This window comes from Staurois parvus, unplaced genomic scaffold, assembly GCF_062004578.1.
Source record: "Staurois parvus isolate SC_StPar_1 unplaced genomic scaffold, SC_StPar_1.0 ptg001300l, whole genome shotgun sequence".
NCBI lineage: Eukaryota > Metazoa > Chordata > Amphibia > Anura > Ranidae > Staurois > Staurois parvus.
Genome location: NW_028319096.1, coordinates 298,742 through 321,441, shown reverse-complemented (window position 1 = coordinate 321,441; position 22,700 = coordinate 298,742). Strand labels below are relative to the sequence as shown.

The 22,700-nt window shown below is 46.4% G+C and overlaps 1 protein-coding gene across 2 annotated transcripts in view; it reads left to right on the top strand.

Annotated features, from left to right (window-relative positions):
• MAP2K5 (mitogen-activated protein kinase kinase 5) overlaps positions 1-22,700 on the top strand; it is a 345,280-nt gene that overhangs the window by 164,438 nt on the left and 158,142 nt on the right. For both annotated transcript variants that reach the window (XM_089660977.1, XM_089660975.1), the window contains exon 9: positions 6,480-6,519. In XM_089660977.1, coding sequence (XP_089517103.1) covers positions 6,480-6,519 — 40 coding nt within the window. The remainder of the gene's footprint in view (positions 1-6,479; positions 6,520-22,700) is intronic.

Sequence of the window (22,700 nt, the reverse complement as noted above, 5' to 3'; positions counted from 1 at the left end):
AGGTCTCCCTATGATGCCAATTACAGGCCTCTCATCTTTGTAAGTGGGAGAACTTGCACAATTGGTGGCTGATACCAATGATGGGGCACTATTCCTCCCACTGACACCAATGGTGGGGCACTATTCCTCCTTCCACTGACTACAAGCACTATGTCTTTTTTTTTTACTCCTACTGCTGGGGCATTTTCTACTCCCACTGGACCCTCCTAAAGTCTGAAGGACAGTAAACTGGCCCTTTGTTTAGAACGTTTGGAGACCTTTGCTCTAGATCAACTGTGGGTATAGGATTATAACATTTTTGTTTATGGTGGAACTAGATGATCGTTTGCCTTTTTGTCAGCCAGACTAACTATGTTCCTAAAGGTGAACTTGTCCTTTAATTACTATTTACCATAAACCTTCTGTTTGCTAAGTGAACAGCCCAAAAACACTGAAATGTGAAATACAGCGCCAAGTTCGCACATCACTGAGCAAAGTCGCAGAATCGTTTTCAGTGTCTGATGAGGAATTTCCCCCACGAATCATTATCACTCAATTCTGCAAGTGGTTCTGATTTACTATCGCTGTTCTCTAGCCGGTCTAAAACCGCGTCTGACCTAAAGGGACGCTTTTTGGACGCCATGAACGTTTCTCAGTTTCCAGGCAGAAAGAACAGTAAAAATGCAGGCAGGGCGCCGGACAAAGCACTCGGGACAAAATGTATGTGAAATGGTTTGATACAGGAATGTTATACTATGTGATTTTAGTGAATGTCACTTTTAGAATTTTAAAATTTCCCGCCAGTTTCATCCCCCGTACGTCCCGACGTCGCAGGGAACGGAACCCGGAAGACAGATGCCGGCATCGGCTGGAGGACATTGCCGGGGACACTGCAGGGGGGACATCGCGGGAGCGCAGGACAAGGTAAGTGAAGAACAGATCCCGGAGCAACGCCACTTGTGGTGCTGAAACTTTACCCCGAGCTACACTCAGGAATATTGCCAGGGGGGTTAAGATTTGACAACAAAACCTGGAAGCTGATTGGTTTCTGTGCAGAGCTGCACCATATTTTGCACTCTCCAGGTTTAGTAAATGACCCCCGCTGTGTGGCTTGGCTTTTTCTTCGGATCTTTTATTATGGGAGGTCTGTCAGTGTCGCACGACAGGGTCACTTTAAATCTACGCATTGTCAAGTGTTTGCGTATGTTGTTTTCTCCGGAAGAAATTGAAAGCTTTATTACATATCATTTTACGAGAGAGGAATTGAGAGGTTTTATGTTCCCATTTAGATATACTACTTGCACTGTAATGCACAGCTCCGGGGCGTTTTTTTTTGGAATCTCGGAGATTGATAAGCAGACTTGAAGAGGGGAGCCGAGACAAAATGTTTTAGGTTTTTCGCATGTTGAAGTCTGTTGTGTTGCTGTATGAAAAAAGGCAAAGTGCAAGGTGTCTGCGTGAATGTGTTATAATGTACCAACAACCCGGGTTATGAAACATTGCAGTTCAGCAACAATAAAATAGATGGATGCAGTTTTTACTTACAGGTGTTACTGAACCCCCCACAGTACAATCAGTCTGTAGATGCCGTAAAACGTGCTTGTTATACTCACTGTGGAACCGAAGGGGTTAATCCTCTGCATTGTGGTAAAAGGATGTTTGATCCTGTCTTCTCTGATCCTCCCCTTCTTTTATTGTCCCCAATCCATCTGTTGATAGAACAGAGCCTTGGAGGCAAGCTGCACATGCTCTGTTTGGTGTGTATTGCTAGAGAGTTTTTTTTTTTTTTTTGGTAGAGTGCATGTGATCAGCACAGGGCCATGCGTCGTAGGACAATAAGGGGAGAATGAAAACTCCTACAACAAGCTTTAACCAGTGCTCTGCTGGACAGTGATAGAAATCACAAGACTGCTCTATACTGCTGATGGGAAAAGGGATTTTGCAGTTTTATTTACTAAAATAATTGCATTTCCATGTTCTGTGTACTGTGGGAGAGCGGATATAGTGAATGCGGGGTCCGGGGAGAGCGGATATAGTGAATGCGGGGCCCGGGGAGAGTGGATATAGTGAATGCGGGGTCCGGGGAGAGCGGATATAGTGAATGCGGGGTGCGGGGAGAGCGGATATAGTGAATGCGGGGCCCGGGGAGAGCGGATATAGTGAATGCGGGGCCCGGGGAGAGCCGATATAGTGAATGCGGGGTCCGGGGAGAGCCGATATAGTGAATGCAGGGTCCGGGGAGAGCAGATATAGTGAATGCGAGGTCCGGGGAGAGCAGATATAGTGAATGCAGGGTCCGGGGAGAGCAGATATAGTGAATGCGGGGTCCGGGGAGAGCAGATATAGTGAATGCGGGGTCCGGGGAGAGCGGATATAGTGAATGCGGGGTCCGGGGAGAGCGGATATAGTGAATGCGAGGTCCGGGGAGAGCGGATATAGTGAATGCGGAGTCCGGGGAGAGCGGATATAGGGAATGCGGGGTCCTGGGAGAGCGGATATAGTGAATGCGGGGTCCTGGGAGAGCGGATATAGTGAATGCAGGGTCTGGGGAGAGCGGATATAGTGAATGCAGGGTCCGGGGAGAGCGGATATAGTGAATGCGGGGTCCGAGGAGAGAGGATATAGGGAATGTGGGGTCCTGGGAGAGCGGATATAGTGAATGCAGGGTCCGGGGAGACCAGATATAGTGAATGCAGGGTCCGGGCAGACCAGATATAGGGAATACAGGGTCCGGGGCAAGCAGATATAGTAAATGCAGGGTCCAGGAAGAGCGGATATAGTGAATGCAGGGTCCGGGGAGACGGGATATAGTGAATGCAGGGTCCGGGGAGACCGGATATAGAGAATGCGGGTTCCGGGGAGAGCGGATATAGTGAATGCAGGGTTCGTGGGAGACCGGATATAGAGAATGCACTGTCCAAGGAGAGCGGATATAGTGAATGCAGGGTTCGGGGAGACCGGATATAGAGAATGCACTGTCCAGGGAGAGCGGATATAGTGAATGCGGGGTCCGGGGAGAGCGGATATAGTGAATGCAGGGTCCGGGGAGAGCGGATGTAGTGAGTGCGGGGTCCGGGGAGAGTGGATATAGTGAATGCGGGGTTCGGGGAGAGGATATAGTGAATGCGGGGTCCGGGGAGAGCGGATATAGTGAATGCGGGGTCCGGGGAGAGCGGATATAGTGAATGCGGGGTCCGGGGAGAGCGGATATAGTGAATGCGGGGTCCGGGGAGAGCGGATATAGTGAATGTGGGGTCTGGAGAGAGCGGATATAGTGAATGCAGGGTCCGGGGAGAGCGGATATAGTGAATGCAGGATCTGGGGAGAGCGGATATAGTGAATGCAGGGTCGGGGAGAGCGGATATAGTGAATGCAGGGTTCAGGGAGAGCGGATATAGTGAATGCGGGGTCCGAGAAGAGCGGATATAGTGAAAGTGGGGTCCGGGGCGAGCGGATACAGTGAATGCGGGGTCCGGGGAGAGCGGATATAGTGAATGCGGGGTCCGGGGAGAGCGGATATAGTGAATGCGGGGTCCGGGGAGAGCGGATATAGTGATTGCAGGGTCCGGGGAGAGCGGATATTGTGAATTCGGGGTTTAGTAACCGTTTAAAGTGATACTAAACACTGTTTAATTTATATTCTCCCTTCTTTTTCTGTATATGGGTGATGGCACTGCAATTATTTTAATGTAAAAAAAAAAAATCTAAGTACACTTTTCCCTAATCGATATACAGCTGTCACATGACCCAGCTCTTTCTCAGCCTGTCTGCAGGGAAACAGTGGCAGACGGAGTGTCTAGTCCTCTGCTGCTGGTCACATGTTCAAAGCAAAAAAGCAGCCTTTGGGATACAGAGCAAAAATAAATAAATAATATCAATAAACTGTTTTAAATCATCATACAAATATATATTTGAAATCACATCTTTATTATTTTTGGCAATACCATGGTGTGGAGGGAGGGGATTACTGCCAGTCACAATCTATGTCATGCCCCTCCAACCTGTGTCTTAGAATATCAGGGAGGTGAAGCCTCTATCAATCAGGACCAGGGGCGAACTGACCATTTGGAAACTTGGGCACTGCACGAGGGCCCGGAGTCAGTAGGGGGCCCCATGAGATGCCCCTCGTACCTTTTTCATAGGCTTTTTTGAGTTTGGGCGAGGACACAGGGGCCCCATGATCCCCTATTGCCCGGGGGCCCCATGAGTTGTCAGTCCGCCCCTAATCAGGACGTAATATCCCACCCCCATTGTGTTTGGCTGGTTTGTAGGCATGACGGAGGATGGAAGTGGGCTGTCATTTACCACTGTGTATACTTCCATATGTATGACTCTATAGTCACATGGGCTGCTCAGATGTGATCGGGAGGAAATGATCAGCATAGAAACTTACTGAAAACTGAGCATGTGCAGTAGCTGCCACCACTGCTGCGCAGAATCCCCAACTGCAGTGGGGACATGGACCAAAGAGGGAAATGGAGAAAAGCAGGATCAACCAGGGTTTTAGCAGAATACAGAAAACGAATCCCATAGTGACTGAGTATTCATTGATAGTTTTTTAGGATGTGGGTTTAATAATACTTTAACCTCATAACATGACATCTCTAGGACCTTCGCGGTCTCCAGATAGTGTTTTATGATCTGCTTGTGCCTCCTAAAGCTCAGCTCCAGAAAAAAAATGAAATTTAAAAGCGCCTTGTGCATCAGTTAGTTTACTCCTCAATCTTGATTCCAACACCTCTCCCTGAGTCTTCTTAAGTTGGGTTCAAGTCACAGCTTTCACTATGAACAAAGCTAATCTCCTGCCCTGAAGAACGGACATTTTCCTGCTCGTCCCCTGTCAGCCTGGTCCCCTCGCCACCTCTGGGAGTTCTGCCTACGAGAAAGGACTTGGACGTTGGAAGTTTGGCCTCCACCATTAGGACGTGTACACATCTAGTAGGCAGAAATACCAGACACAAATGAATTAAACTATTCAATAAAGGATGACTAAACCCAAAAACAAAAATGTAATATATTGCAGATTACAGTCCTTAATCGCTTAACCACTTCCCGACCGGTCGTTGTATATAAACGGCCGGACAGTGGCAGTGCAGGGTCGGGTGGCTGTTTGTAAACGGCCTCCTCGCAACCTGCTTGTGCGCGCTCCCTCGGAGCACGCAGCACCGCGATCCGGTGTCCGCTGTGTCCTCCGGACACAGTGAAACACTGATCGTCGGACGGGACCTCTGTACGAGGTCCCGATCATGTGATCACTGAATGGCCAATCAGTGATCACATGCAAAGTAGTAAGCAAGATGTCACTTGTGACATCATTGCTTACTACGTGTGAAATCTGTGAATGATCACAGAGGTCACATGGTACAAGGCTACTCACAACAGCCTTGTACCATGTCACAAGCTGTGACCAATCACAGCTCACTAAGTACTTCTCAATGAGTGCAAGAATGCAGACAGAGAGAAAGAGAAATGATTGCTTTTACATCCTATATGGATGTAAAAGCAATCAGTGTAAAAAAAAAAAAAAAAAATCTTCATCACCCCCCACAAGTAGTACAGTGGTGACACTGTACTGCTAGGGTGACAGTATGTAAAAAAAATAAAAATAAAAAATAATATAAAAAAATAAAATAAAAATGTAAAAAAAATGTTTAAAAATTATAATTTTTGGTTATAAACTAATTTTGTATTTTTTTTTTTACCAAAAAGATAACTGAATAAATTTTGGCAAAGATTTATGATGAAATATTATTTATTTGCAAAATTTTATTAAAAAAAACACTTTTTTTCAAAATTTTTGGACTTTTTCATTTAAATAGCAAAAAAAATAAAAATCCAAGTGGTGAATAATTACCACCAAAATAAAGCTTTATCTGTCTCAAAAAAAATGGTAAAAAATTCATTTGGGTACAGTGTTGCATGACCGCGCAATTGTCATTCAAAGTGTGATAGCGCTGAAAGCTGAAAATTGCCCTGGTCAGGAAGGGGGGGAAAGTGTCCGGACTGGAAGTGGTTAAGGACCGCCCTATAGAAGATATACTGCTACAGGGCGGCACCTGTGTACAAAGTCACATGATTTTGCATTTTTAGGTAGGGGGCGTGCACCCTACCCACGCCGCCATTCACGGCCGTGGATGTCAATTACCAGGTCATTACCTGCCGGTGCCCAGTGATTACCGACAATCCTCTCTCTTAGATTGTAAGCTCCCAGGATCAGGGCCCTCCTATCCCTCTTGTATTGAACTGTATTGTTGCTGTATTGTCTCCTGTTATATTGTAAAGCGCTGAGCAAACTGTTGGCGCCATATAAATCCTGTATAATAATAATTACCGATGGGAAGGAACACTGTTTTGTTTACAAACAGTCCTCCTCCCTGTCAGCTCGGGCACACTGCACAACACAGCCATCCCAATCTGTGTGAAGACAGTGAAGCACAACCTCCCCACCCCCTAGTAAAACACACCCAGCACACAGTTTGATTTATGTATCTGTTTTGCAGAGCCTATCATGTTTCCAGTGGGAAGATCCTGGCTGTGAAGGTAAGAGATTCCCATCTGATAAAGCTGAAAAGTTTTACGTGTTGTATGCTGTGTATGTCATGACCTTGGGTTAGAGAAATCTGTTGGTAGTATCCTTAAAGTGGAACTCCAGCCTCACGTTTTCTTCAGTCAGGGATGACCGCTAAAGCTGGTGGTTTACTGCAAGTGATTCTCCTCTGATACCTCTTCTGCTTTTTGCAATCTGCTTCAACCCACTGCCACAGATTTACTTTTGTCCAAACCACTTCCAGAGTCATCCAGGATTGTCATCAGCAGCCGGATTGTTATTTACACCCCACCACCCTAAATCAACATTCAGGTGACACCACTCATGGGTGTTACATTCAGGGATCTGATGAATGATTTATATGACTTGTGCTCTTGGCGCCAACATATAGCCAATCGCAAGTGCTGGGCCCCTTTTAGTTACAGCCCTCTTTTAGTGATGTCAAGGGTCAGTCAGGGCCCAATTATAAGATAGGTTGGGAGGATCCCTAGTACAGTTGGGGCATGGGAGCCAGAGACCCCACCATTAAGCAGGTGTAGCCAGCAAGTTGAGGTCATAAACAGGGCTGGAAGATGGGGCGAAGTAGACCTGCATCCTGAAGAGCCTATTGTAGACTTCCTGACCCTTATGGAGGTGGGGGCTAGGGCAGGTTGCAAAAGGAATTTCAGGCCAGGCCAAAGGTTTTCTGGAGTGAAGCTCTCCCCCTGGAGGGTCTCGGGAAATGTGTATGGAGGAAGTGATGGCAGAAATCTCATCTCAATGAGCACTGATTGCCCTGGGTGGATAGAGACTGTTTAAAGGAGGATAGCTTTCTGAAAGTGCTGCATGATGCTTTCACATGTGACTATTGCGGAACGTCCACTAAATGTGACTGATGATAGACTGTCAAGTGACCCTGGATAGTATGTCGATGTGATGTCATTGTTTGTGCCATCTTCCAAGTACCACTAGTAAAGTACAGCAACCCTACCGTTGTGTAGGCAATCCTTCCTTTGGGGATATATTAGTTAGTGGCCATGAATGTCGGGAGAAGGCCTCTGGCATGGAGTGGGCACAATTTGGCAGAGGGTTACAGCCTCAGTAGGAGGGTCACTGTTCTAGCAGGAGAGGATTGGGGTGGGGACTTGTGCTCTTGGCACCAACATATAGCCAATCGCAAGCCCCTCTTGCATGCTGCTTGTGAGAAACTTATATAGTCTAGCAGCGTACAGAAACTGATTTTTTTTTGTGCTGTGGCCCCTGCTTATATGGCGAAGGTTAGAGTTTAAATCAGTGGCCCTTTGCTTGCCTTTAGATACTTTGGGGCACTGTTCCTACCACTGATACAAGGCACTATTCCTTCCAGTGCCACCAATAATGGGGCATAGTTCCTCCCACTGATATAAATAATTGGGCACTATTCCTCCGACTGACGCCAATGATGGGGCACAATTCCTCCAAGTAATACCAGTGTTGGGCCACTCCTGCTGACCACCAAGTCTGCGACATTGTCTACCCCCACAGATGCTGGGGTATTCTCTGCTCTCACTGGCCACAGTCGGGTCTTCCAAAATCTCGGGGTCAGTAAACTGGCACTTTGGGCACTATTCCTCCAATTGACACCAATGATGGGGCACAATTCCTCCAACTAATACCAGTGTTGGGCCACTCCTGCTGACCACCAAGTCTGAGACATTGTCTACCCCCACTGATGCTGGGGTATTCTCTACTCTCACTGGCCACAGTCGGGTCTTCCAAAATATCAGAGACAGTAAACTGGCACTTTGGGCACTATTCCTCCAATTGACACCAATGATGGGGCACAATTCCTCCAACTAATACCAGTGTTGGGCCACTCCTGCTGACCACCAAGTCTGAGACATTGTCTACCCCCACTGATGCTGGGGTATTCTCTACTCTCACTGGCCACAGTCGGGTCTTCCTAAATATCGGGGTCAGTAAACTGGTACTTTGGGCACTATTCCTCCAACTGACGCCAATGATGGGGCACAATTCCTCCAACTAATACCAGTGTTGGGCCACTCCTGCTGACCACCAAGTCTGAGACATTGTCTACCCCCACTGATGCTGGGGTATTCTCTACTCTCACTGGCCACAGTCGGGTCTTTCTAAATATCGGGGTCAGTAAACTGGCACTTTGGGCACTATTCCTCCAACTGACGCCAATGATGGGGCACAATTCCTCCAACTAATACCAGTGTTGGGCCACTCCTGCTGACCACCAAGTCTGAGACATCGTCTACCCCCACTGATGCTGGGGTATTCTCTACTCTCACTGGCCACAGTCGGGTCTTCCAAAATATCAGGGTCAGTAAACTGGCACTTTGGGCAATATTCCTCCAACTGACGCCAATGATGGGGCACAATTCCTCCAAGTAATACCAGTGTTGGGTCACTCTTGCTGACCACCAATTCTGAGACATTGTCTACCCCCACTGATGCTGGGGTATTCTCTACTTTCACTGGCCACAGTCGGGTCCTCCAAAATCTCAGAGACAGTAAACTGGCACTTTGGGCACTATTCCTCCAACTGATGCCAATGATGGGGCACAATTCCTCGAACTAATACCAGTGTTGGGCCACTCCTGCTGACCACCAAGTCTGAGACATTGTCTACCCCCACTGATGCTGGGGTATTCTCTACTCTCACTGGCCACAGTCGGGTGCTCCAAAATCTCGGGGACAGTAAACTGGCCCTTTGTTTAGAAAGTTTAGAGACCCCTGGTTTAAATCATCCAGTACATAAACATTTCTATAAGAGCAATAGGTATTACTCAAAACAGATAACCCGCCCCTTGTAACATTCCCCCACCATCGCCCTACTGCAGCTACTTCCACAATAAGAAGAGCTATGCAGAGTAGAGCGCGTTCCGCAACTCCCCACCCAGAGCCAGAACCAAGGCTTGCAGTGCAGATGGGACGATCACATGACTACAACCTTTCAAGAATAAATATGTACTGTTTAGAGCAGCGTTTCTCAACAGGGCGGCTATTTGGGTTCGCCTGGATCAGCAACATCCGCTACAATGGATGGCCATCCAGCACCATAACAACCAATGAAGCTCTAGGGCCAGAACATGCGGTGTCCTGTATGCACCATGGCAATGCATGACCGATGCAGGGCCAACGGGGCATGTTAGGCTGCCACCAGAATTCAGGAAAGAACAGAATGCACCTCTGTCCAGACTTGCTTCGCCTCTCACACTCTGCCATGCTGCTGGAGTAAGGTACGGCTCAGATGTGACGAGAGGATTCTGTGATGGGGGGCCTCTGATGTGTAGAGAAGCTCTTTTGCATAGAGGGGCCTGAGATGGGAAGGGTGGGGCTTCTGATGTGACGAGAGGATTCTGTGATGGGGGGCCTCTGATGTGTAGAGAAGCTCTTTTGCATAGAGGGGCCTGAGATGGGAAGGGCGGGGCTTGTGATGTGACGAGAGGATTCTGTGATGGGGGGCCTCTGATGTGTAGAGAAGCTCTTTTGCATAGAGGGGCCTCGGTTGGGAAGGGTGGGGCTTGTGATGTGATGAGAGGATTCTGTGATGGGGGGCCTCTGATGTGTAGAGAAGCTGTTTTGTATAGAGGGGCCTCGGATGGGAAGGGTGGGGCTTGTGATGTGACGAGAGGCTTCTGGGGTGGGGGGCCTCTGATGTGTAGAGAAGCTCTTTTGCATAGAGGGGCCTCGGTTGGGAAGGGTGGGGCTTGTGATGTGATGAGAGGATTCTGTGATGGGGGGCCTCTGATGTGTAGAGAAGCTGTTTTTGTATAGAGGGGCCTCGGATAGGAAGGGTGGGGCTTGTGATGTGACGAGAAGATTGTGATGGGGGGACACTTCTGGCGTAAAGGTGGGGGACTAATGCAAGCTGTAAAATTTGGGTGAAGGACAGTAATAAATGAATCCCTTGACGCCGACATCACACAAATATGCGGCCTCGCAGAACTGGACTTTTTTCCGTGGGGGCCGCATTTTGTTTTTGTCTTTGCACGCCGTACTGCACGCTCCCAGTACAAAGACCATGGTGTCACTGAGAGCTCTGGGTCCCATTCTAATGATCGGGACCTGGGACTCCCGATTCTGGGTCACATGATCACTGTGATAGCCTCTGATTGGCTATCACAGTGATCAGTCACTGTACAGCCTGGCCCCCTTGCTTTTTTTTTTCTGTCTATGAATGAGAGAGCTACATTGTATCATTATATACATTACATTATACATTGTATCTCTCTAACTCCTGGCATAGAGGGGGGAAAACAAAGTTTGTTAAAAAAAGAAAAATATAAATAAATATTAAAAAATAAAATGAAAAAATACCTAGATCAAGGTTTGATCTAATTCAGTACCAGGGTGTGTTTGGGTCAAGGTCAGGGTCAAAGGTCAGGATTTAAAAAAAAAAAAAATTTGGTGTCAGTGTTAGGGCTCGTTCACACTAGGCTGTTTTGCCAACGCTTGCCAAACGCCCCTATAGCGTTTGGCAAGCGTTGGTCCGCCTATGCGAAGCGTTTTTTAACGCTCGGCAAACGCTCCGCAAACGCCGCATGCGCGGTTTAGCGGCAGTTGCTAGGCGTTTGCCGAGCGTTAATAACGCCCCACAAACGCCTATAATGCAGTTTGAGTGGTGTTACCGCTCCGCAAACGCCCCGCAACCGCGTCGCAACCGCACCGCAAATGCCCGGCCGGCGGCACCATAGACGAGAATAGGAGGCTTCAAAGCCTCCTGACTCGTCCAGAGGCGTCCGTTTTGCCGCGACGCAAACGCTCCCATTAGAACAGCACCATGTGCTGTAATGTGCAGAATTGGCAGAGGCGTTTGGGAAGCGGTAAAAACGCTTCCCAAACGCCTCTCTGCCACCTGCACACAACGCTAGTGTGAATGTAGCCTTAGTGTGTTTTCGGTAAAAAAAACAAAATGCGCACTATTGTTTCTGAGCTGTACTCCGGGTACAAACAACAAATAACATACACATATATGGTATCGCTGCAATCGTCAAGAGCTGGAAAATTTATTTTGGGTTGTTCTTTGGTGGTCAGTTATGGTAGTGATAAGAAACACAGCTAAATTTTAAAAAATTATTTATTTTTTTTTTGCTATTTTGGGCCAGTTTTCCTTTGATGATAAAAAAATGAGGAGATATCCATTACCATTTACCACCAAATAAAAGCCCAAATTTGTCCCTAAAAAAATGCGGTATAATCCACCCGGATGTACGAAGCAGTTGTGATGATATGGACGGTTTTACTAACACAGGTCAAAGTTGCAAATTTGTGCTTAGGCATTTAGATTTGTTTTACCCTTAGGCATGGAGGGGTTAATCCAATAGTGTAGCTCAATACAATCAAATAGCTTTTGTTTAGTATGACCATAAAGATAAATAAAACATATATCAATTCAACAGTCCTAAGTGTATCAATCCTTGTGTATCTCTCTTTAATTGTGCTTTCACCCTCTTGCAAAATGTGTGCACACCTCCACCTTCAGTACTTTCCCAACTCCGGTTGTACTCTCACCTAGTATACACTCATCGACCGCTTTATTAGGTACACCTCGGTACTGCCTTGAAAATCTCCCCCCACACCATGACACCACCAGCCTGAACCATTGATACAAGGCAGGAGGGATCCATCACACCATGACACCACCAGCCTGAACCATTGATACAAGGCATGATGGATCCACCACACCATGACGCCACCATCACCAGCCTGAACCGTTGATACAAGGCATGATGGATCCACCACACCATGACGCCACCATCACCGGCCTGAACCGTTGATACAAGGCAGGATGGATCCACCACACCATGACACCACCACCACCAGCCTGAACCGTTGATACAAGGCATGATGGATCCACCACACCATGACGCCACCATCACCAGCCTGAACCGTTGATACAAGGCAGGATGGATCCACCACACCATGACACCACCACCACCAGCCTGAACCGTTGATACAAGGCAGGATAGATCCACCACACCATGACGCCACCATCACCAGCCTGAACCGTTGATACAAGGCAGGATGGATCCTCCACACCATGACACCACCACCACCAGCCTGAACCGTTGATACAAGGTAAGATGGATCCACCACACCATGACACCACTACCACCACCAGCCTGAACCGTTGATACAAGGCAGGATGGATCCACCACACCATGACACCACCACCACCAGCCTGAACCATGGATACAAGGCAGGACGGATCCCCCACACCATGACACCACCAGCCTGAACCATTGATACAAGGCAGGATGGATCCTCCACACCATGACACCACCACCACCAGCCTGAACCGTTGATACAAGGTAAGATGGATCCACCACACCATGACACCACTACCACCACCAGCCTGAACCGTTGATACAAGGTAAGATGGATCCACCACCCATTACACCACCACCACCACCACCAGCCTGAACCAGGCAGGATAGATCCATGCTTTCATGTTGTTTATGCCAAATTCTGACCCTACCATCTGAATGTTGCAGAGGAAATCGAGACTCATCAGACCAGGCAACATTTTTTCTTCTATTGTCCAATTTTGGTAAGCCTGTGCCAATTGTAGCCTCTCTTTCCTGCTCTTAGCTGACAGGAGTGGCACCCGTTGTGGTTTTCTGCTGCTGTAGCCCATCTGCTTCAAGGCTCGAAGTGTTGTGCATTCAGAGATGGTATTCTGCATACCTTGGTTGTAACGAGTGGTTATCGGAGTTACTGTTGCCTTTCTATCATCTGGAACCAGTCTGCCCATTCTCTTGTGATGTCAACAAGGCATTTTCACCCATACAACTGCCGCTCACTGGATATTTTATCTTTTTCGGACCAGTCTCTCTTTTTTGGACCATTCTCTGTAAACCCTAGAGATAGTTGTGCGCGCAAATCCCAGTAGATCGGCAGTTTTTGAAATACTCAGACCAGCCCATCTGGCACCAAAAACCATGCCATGTTCAAAGCCACTTAAACCCCCTTTCTTCCCCATTCTGATACTCGGTTTGAACTTCAGTAAGTCGCCTTCACCACGTCCAGATGCCTAAATGCATTGACGTGCTAACCACTAAGCCACTGTGCCGCCCGCGTTCACATATGCAAGCCTCAATAAACAGTACACTGCCCAGAATGTAGCTGGCTGTATCAGATACCGCACTTACTGGTCTGTTCATGGAAATATCCAACTGTCAAAATCCTAACGCAATGGTCTTCAAACTGTGGCCCGAGGGCCAGATGTGGCACTTTTCTTGTCTTAATCCAGCCCTCGAGGGAACAATTTCCCCCACTGATGCCAATGATGGGGCACCATTCCTTCTAATGACACCAACAATGGGGCACCATTTCTTCTAATGATACCAACAATGGGGCACCATTCCTTCTAATGACACCAACAATGGGGCACCATTCCTTCTAATGACACCAACAATGGGGCACCATTCCTTCTAATGACACCAACAATGGGGCACCATTCCTTCTAATGACACCAACAATGGGGCACCATTTCTTCTAATGACACCAACAATGGGGCACCATTCCTTCTAATGACACCAACAATGGGGCACCATTCCTTCTATTGACACCAACAATGGGGCACCATTCCTTCTAATGATACCAACAATGGGGCACCATTCCTTTCCTTCTAATGACACCAACAATGGGGCACCATTCCTTCTAATGACACCAACAATGGGGCACCATTCCTGCCACCGATGCCAGCAATGGGGCACTATTCCCCTCATTAAAACTAATGATGGGGTATTGCTTACTCCCATTGATCGCATGGCATGTTCTACTTCCACCAGCCACAGTCCGGCACCCCTAAAGCCTGAAGGACAGAAAACTGACCTTTCATTTAGACCAGGGGTCTCCAAACTTTCTAAACAAAGGACCAGCTTACTGTCCTTCAGACTTTAGGGGGGCGGGCATTTGTGTTAGTGGGAGGAATGCTGCCCCATCAGTAGTAGTGGGAGGAATAGTACCCAGTTGTTGGTGTCAGTGGGAGGAATAATGCCCAGTTGTTGGTTTCAGTGGGAGGAATAGTTCCCAGTTGTTGGTGTCAGTGAGAGGAATAGTGCCCAATTGTTGGTATCAGTGGGAGGATTAGTGTCCAGTTGTTGGTATCAATGGGAGGAATAGTGCCCCATCATTGGTGTTAGTGGGAGGAATAGTGTTCAGTTGTTGGTGTCAGTGGGAGGAATAGTGCCCCATCATTGGTATCAGTGGGAGGAATAGTGCCCCATCATTGGTATCAGTGGGAGGAATAGTGTCCAGTTGTTGATATCAATGGGAGGAATAGTGTCCAGTTGTTGGTGTCAGTGGGAGGAATAGTGCCCAATCGTTGACATCAGTGGGAGGAATAGTATCCAGTTGTTGGTGTCAGTGAGAGGAATAATGTCCAATCGTTAGTGTCAGTGGAAGGAATAGTGCCCAATCATTCATATCAGTGGGAAGAATAGTGTCCAGTTGTTGGTGTTAGTGGGAGGAATAACGCCCAATCATTGGTATCAGTGGGAGGAATAGCGTGTCATGTCAGTAAGTGGAATAGTGCCCCAAGGGCCAGATAAAGGCGAACAAAGGGCCACAGTTTGGAGACCACTGATTTAGACAGTTTTGAGAACCCTGTCCTAAAGTATAACTTTTCTGAGAGGCCATTGCTGGCCTCCTTCCTAAATTGCTAACTTACTGGTCTCTTCATGCGTAATGACGTCATCCAACCAATCCCGCCCCTACGCGTTTCATCATCAAGACACATGACTTCCTCAGGGGGAGAGAAGGACAGTGTCTGCCACCCATTTAGCAACCATTAAGGTTTTCTTTGGCATTGCAATAGCACAGTTTAGAAATGAAAGCATACATCAATATTACTATTGGTTTTTATCCACTTTCTATTTATCATCCCCCATGTGCTCTGGTGCCTCGTCCTTTGTTGTAGGCCGCTTTGCATTTTAAAATCACCACAATTTATCAGTCTGGAAGGTTCATTCCAACACGGGAGAATGTAAAGCGTGGCTTTATAGCGCATCGTCTGCATTTCTCACCTGTTTAGATCGGCTCAGATCTGCTACAGAAGGGGCGATTGAGGCCCCCCACTTTTAGCACTCGCTAGCAATTTTCCTGGATCGTCTCAAGAGTGTAACATCCTCTTTGTATTCCACAACCCCCTCCGGCGTAGGAGAAATGGGGAGACTGATAACCCTTTTCACGTGGACATGTAATCCCATCTTATGCCCTGCAGTGGTTTACTTACTGTAGCAGACAATTATGTCTCTGGTGATTAAGTGAATTAAAACTGAACATCAGCCTAATTTGACCTGCGAAGTCTGCTCTGTCGCTCTCTTTCTTTTCCCCGGTGCAGTTTGTGCGCGAGGTCGGCTCTGACAGCTTGTGATAGATTGCTTTATTTACAACGTAGATTTAAAAGGCCTACCACTAATGTAAAGCGGTGAGTATATTAATTGCCGGCTCCTGGAAACCCCGCATTTACCTGATGGCTTAGATCGGCTGGCCATACACTATACAATTTTCTGTCCAATTTCTGCCCAATTTCCTTTAGATTTACCTTCAACTATGTAGTGCAAGGGCCTGCCTGATTGGATACAATTGAAAGTGTCGTTTAGGATTGACCTCATATTATATGATTTTTGGTAAATCTAAAGCAAAATTCTCAAGAAAATTGGATAATGTATGGCCAGCCTTACTTTGTATCTCTCTATCTCCCGTCTGATCAATGTTTATAAACAATGTTACTTTGTATCTCTCACCTCTGTTTGATCAATGTTTCTTTGTATCTCTCTATCTCCCGTCTGATCAATGTTTATAAACAATGTTACTTTGTATCTCTCACCTCTGTTTGATCAATGTTTATAAACAATGTTACTTTGTATCTCTCTATCTCCCGTCTGATCAATGTTTATAAACAATGTTACTTTGTATCTCTCGCCTCTGTTTGATCAATGTTTCTTTGTATCTCTCTATCTCTCGTCTGATCAATGTTTATAAACAATGTTACTTTGTATCTCTCTATCTCCCGTCTGATCAATGTTTATAAACATTGTTACTTTATAAACATTGATCAGACAGAACACAGAGAAATATAAAGTAACATTGTTTATAAACATTGATCAGACGGGAGATAGAGAGATACAAAGTAACATTGTTTATAAACATTGATCAGATGGGACACAGAGAGATACAAAGTAACATTGTTTATAAATATCGATCAAACGGGAGATAGATACAAAGTAACATTGTTTATAAACATTGATCAGACGGGAGATAGAGAGATACAAAGTAACATTGTTTATAAACATTGATCAGACGGGAGATAGAGAGATATAAAGTAACATTGTTTATAAACATTGATCAGACGGGAGATACAAAGTAATATTGTTTATAAATATTGATCAGATGGGAGATAGAGAGATACAAAGTAACATTGTTTATAAACATCGATCAGACGGGAGATAGATACAAAGTAACATTGTTTATAAATATTGATCAGACGGGAGATAGAGAGATACAAAGTAACATTGTGTATAAATATTGATCAGACGGGAGATAGAGAGATACAAAGTAACATTGTTTATAAACATTGATCAGACGGGAGATAGAGAGATACAAAGTAACATTGTTTATAAACATTGATCAGACGGGAGATAGAGAGATACAAAGTAACATTGTTTATAAACATTGATCAGACGGGAGATAGAGAGATACAAAGTAACATTGTGTATAAATATTGATCAAACAGAAAAGAGGGATACAAAGTAACATTGTTTATAAACATTGATCAGACGGGAGATCGAGAGATACAAAGTAACATTGTTTATAAACATTGATCAGACGGGAGATAGAGAGATACAAAGTAACATTGTTTATAAACATTGATCAGACGGGAGATAGAGAGATACAAAGTAACATTGTTTATAAACATTGATCAGAGGGCACATTCTGTGAATGAACATTCTGTGAATGGACAAATGTCGTTCGAAAATTGTCTTTTGCTTTTAACATTCGAGTTTAAAATGAATGTCATTTCTGAATGATGACCACATATACTGGTCAAAAAAATTTGTTTGATCGAGATAAGTTGTCCTTCCTACCCCTTCGAATTTTCCCGTCGCTACTGTCGAAAACAAAACATCGATTTGACCCCCGCTAATGATTAGAAAATCAAACGAATATATTTGAAACGAAAATTCTCGAACTAAAATCTATACGTGTTTGGCCGATTTTTCTACTGTTGCAGTTCTGCAGACGTTTACGTGACATCACACGTGATCTAAACGTTTTACCTGAAAGTCTGTTCCCTTTTCTAGTATCACACCAAATGACACAAAACTTGTTTTCTTTTAGGTAGGTGACTGCTGCTTAAAGTGGAAGTTCATCAATTTCAGCTTCTTATTTCCATTCCCGTCCTCCCCCACCCTCTCAACTTTTGGCACTTTATGTTTATTTTTTTTATGGGTGGAGGGGGTACCTGGTTTTGACAGGTATCCTCTTCAGCTTCCATCTGGATCATTAAGGCAATCCAAGCAGAAGTCCCCCCCCCCCCCTTTGCCTGCACCCCCCCCCCTCCCCGCCTTTGGCCGCAGCCTTCTGGAACACATCACAGGTCCCAGAAGGTTGCAGGACCTATAATAAAGCACAGCACGGCTCGCACATGTGCAGTAGGAAGCCAGCCACAGCCAACTTTCCACATTAAACAGGCTAGCGCCGGGGACCACTGAAGAACTAGGTATCCACTCCAGCTTCCCCTCCCCCACCCTTTCAACTTTTGGCACTTTATTTTTTTTATATGGGGGGAGTGGGCACCTGGTTTTGACAGGTATCCACTCCAGCTTCCCCTCCCCAACCCTTTCAACTTTTGGCACTTTTTTTTTTTTATATGGGGGGAGTGGGCACCTGGTTTTGACAGGTATCCACTCCAGCTTCCCCTCCCCAACCCTTTCAACTTTTGGCACTTTATTTTTTTTTTATAGGGGAGAGTGGGTACCTGGTTTTGACAGGTATCCATGCACATGTGCAGTAGGAAACCGGACAGAGTCACAGGCAGCTTTCCACACTAAACAGGCTAGCGCCAGGTACCCGAAGACCGCTCCAGGGACCGCTGAAGAACCAGGTGTCCACTCCAGTTTCCCTGCCCCACCCTTTAAATTTTTGGCACTTTTTTTTTTCATGGGTGGAGGGGGTACCTGGTTTTGACAGGTATCCACTCCAGCTTCCATCTGGATCATTCAGGCAATCCAAGCAGAAGTTCCCCCTCCCCTTTGCCTGCCCCCCCCCCTCCTCCTTTGGCCGCAGCCTTCTGGAACACATCACAGGACCCAAAAGGCTGCAGGACCATTACTAAAGCACAGCATGGCTCGCACATGTGCAGTAGGAAGCCGGACGGAGTCACAGCCAGCTTTCCACACTAAACAGGCTAGCGCCAGGTACCCGAAGACCACTGATGAACCATGTATCCACTCCAGCTTCCCCTCCCCCACCCTTTCAACTTTTGGCATTTTTTTTTTTTATATGGGGGGGGGGGAGTGGGTACCTGGTTTTGACAGGTATCCACTCCGGCTTCCCCTCCCCCACCCTTTCAACTTTTGGCACTTTTTTTTTTTATATGGGGGGAGAGGTACCTAGTTTTGACAGGTATCCACTCCAGCTTCCCCTCCCCCACCCTTTCAACTTTTGGCACTTTTTTTTATTTATGGAGGGAGTGGGTACCTGGTTTTGACAGGTATCCACTCCAGCTTCCATCTGGATCATTAAGGCAATCCAAGCAGAAGTTTGCCCCCCCCCCCCTTGCCCATAGCCTTCTGGAACACATCACAGGTACCAGAAGGCTGCAGGACCATTCCTAAAGCACAGCATGGCTCGCACATGTGCAGTAGGAAGCTGGACGGAGTCACAGCCAGCTTTCCACAGTAAACAGGCTAGCGTTGGAGACCCGAAGACCGCTGACAAACCAGCCCGGGTGAGGACAGCGCTGGATCCCTGAACAGGTAAGTTTCCCTTTATTAAAAAAAGATTTACATAAACAAAATGCGCAAAACGTGCCAGTAACAAAAATAACTTACATATTTAGAGTGTGTGTTAAGCTCGCTATAAAATTATAATTGCGAAAGCAAATTATTATGAATAAGGACAGAAAAAAATGCAAATCAATGAACTCTCAATATACAATCTGCAAAAGAAGAAGAATATTAGAAAAGGTTTAAATACAAATAAACCATAAATAAGTGTCCAAACAAAAGTCCCGTCAAGTGTAAAAGATAGTGCTTCAGTCACTCATCCAATCCAATCCAATACATACACTCACCGGCCTCTTTATTAGGTCCACCTTGCTAGTGCCAAGAAAATCTCCCCCACACCATGACCACCACCACCAGCTTGAATCCTTGATACTTTATTAGGTCCACCTTGCTAGTGCCAAAAACATCTCCTCCACACCATGACACCACCACCACCAGCTTGAATCCTTGATACTTTATTAGGTCCACCTTGCTAGTGCCAAGAAAATCTCCCCCACACCATGACACCACCACCACCAGCTTGAATCCTTGATACTTCATTAGGTCCACCTTGCTAGTGCCAAGAAAATACCCCCCACACCATGACACCACCACCACCAGCTTGAATCCTTGATACTTTATTCGGTCCACCTTGCTAGTGCCAAGAAAATCTCCCCCACACCATGACCACCACCACCAGCTTGAATTCTTGATACTTTATTAGGTCCACCTTGCTAGTGCCAAGAAAATCTCCCCCACACCATGACACCACCACCACCAGCTTGAATTCTTGATACTTTATTAGGTCCACCTTGCTAGTGCCAAGAAAATCTCCCCCACACCATGGCACCACCACCACCAGCTTGAATCCTTGATACTTTATTAGGTCCACCTTGCTAGTGCCAAGAAAATCTCCCCCACACCATGACACCACCACCACCAGCTTGAATCCTTGATACTTTATTAGGTCCACCTTGCTAGTGCCAAGAAAATCTCCCCCACACCATGACACCACCAGCTTGAATTCTTGATACTTTATTAGGTCCACCTTGCTAGTGCCAAGAAAATACCCCCCACACCATGACACCACCACCACCAGCTTGAATCCTTGATACTTTATTAGGTCCACCTTGCTAGTGCCAAGAAAATCTCCCCCACACCATGACACCACCAGCTTGAATCCTTGATACTTTATTAGGTCCACCTTGCTAGTGCCAAGAAAATCTCCCCCACACCATGACACCACCACCAGCTTGAATCCTTGATACTTTATTAGGTCCACCTTGCTAGTGCCAAGAAAATCTCCCCCACACCATGACACCACCACCACCAGCTTGAATCCTTGATACTTTATTAGGTCCACCTTGCTAGTGCCAAGAAAATCTCCCCCACACCATGACACCACCACCACCAGCTTGAATCCTTGATACAAGGCAGGATAGATCTATGCTTCCATGTGGTTTACGCCAAATTCTGACCCTACCATCTGAATGTTGCAACAACTACAGTGGCTAAATGGTTAGCACTGCCGCCTGGCAGTACTGGGGTTGTTGGTTCGAATCCCAACCACAGCACCACCTGTCTGGAGTTTGCGTGTACTCGTGGTGCCTGAGTGGGTTTCCTCCGGGTACTCTGGTTTCATCCCACACTCCAAAGACATGCTGGTATGTTAATTGGCTCCTGTCTAAATTGGCCCCCAGTATGTGTATGTATGAATGTGAGTTCAGGACCTTAGATTGTACGCCCCTTGAGGATTAGGGACTGATGTGAATATACAATATATATGTAAATTGATGGCGCTATAGAAGTACCTGAAATAAATAAAACCAGTCTGACCATTCTCTGACATCAATTAGCATTTTCATCCACACAACTGCCGCTCACTGGATATTTTCTTTTTTTTGGACCATTCTCTGTAAACCCTAGAGATGATTGTGCATGAAAATCCCAGTAGATCAGCAGTTTTTGAAATACTCAGACCAGCCCGTCTGACACCATCAACTATGCCACGTTCAAAGTCACTTAAATCCCCTTTCTTCCCCATTCTGATGATCAGATTCAACTTCAGCAAGTCGTCTTCACCACGTCTAGATGCCTAAATGCATTGAGTTGCTCCCATGTGATTGGCTGATTAGCCATTTGTGTTACCCAGCAATTGAACAGGTGGACCTAATCAAGTGGCCGGTGAGTGTAGAAGGTGTGTGCCGTGGTTGGGGTTCGAAGCAACAACCCTAGTACTGCCCGGCGGCAGTGCTAACCATTTAGCCACTGTGGTTGCTGCAACATGGTCAGATGGTAGGGTCAGAATTTGGCGTAAACCAAATGGAAGAATGGATCCATCCTGCCTTGTATCAAGGATTCAAGCTGGTGGTGGTGGTGGTGTTATGGTGTAGGGGAGATTTTCTTGGCACTAGCAGGGTGGACCTAATGAAGTATCAAGGATTCAAGCTGGTGGTGGTGGTGTTATGGTGTGGGGGAGATTTTCTTGGCACTAGCAAGGTGGACCTAATAAAGTGGTCTTCAGCATGCAGCTTTGACAACCAAATGGCTGCTTCCCAACTCAAATTGACCATCTTGTAATAAGAATGGTCTCACAGCACTCTGGTATTGCCCATAGATATCAATGGTCAATTCCAAAATCTTCACAACTCAAAACGAAGCCACTCCCCCAGCAGTGACATCCACATTTTATATGGTATACTCATGCGAGGCAAACAAACTAAAGACCTCTCCACGTGTGAAAAATCTTTTAGAAAACATTGCAGATAAAAATGCACTCACATTTAAATAAAACCAATACAAATAAGTAATAGACGCCAAGCCGGCGTACAGCTAGCTTCTGGGAATGCAATGACGTCCGGAAGAGGCTCCGCCCAACTTGTTTCGTCATCAAAAGACATCTTCCAAGGGCACCTAGGGCAAGTGCCCCTTTATTGAAACCCTGGTCAAATTCTTTTTTCGCCATGCAGTGGGGCTGTGTCCACACTGCATGGGTTAACTGCTCATTTTGTCAAGGGATGACCAGAAAGCTGTATACTCACCCGATCCTCTGCTGCAACTGCAAATGGCACTGTGGACTTTTCCTGACATCTTCACGTCCAGAGCAGGTCTGTGGGCGTGATGACCACTCTAGATTGCAGGGTGCAGGAGCCGCAGGGACCAGTCTTTTGCTGGGAGGATTGCGTAAG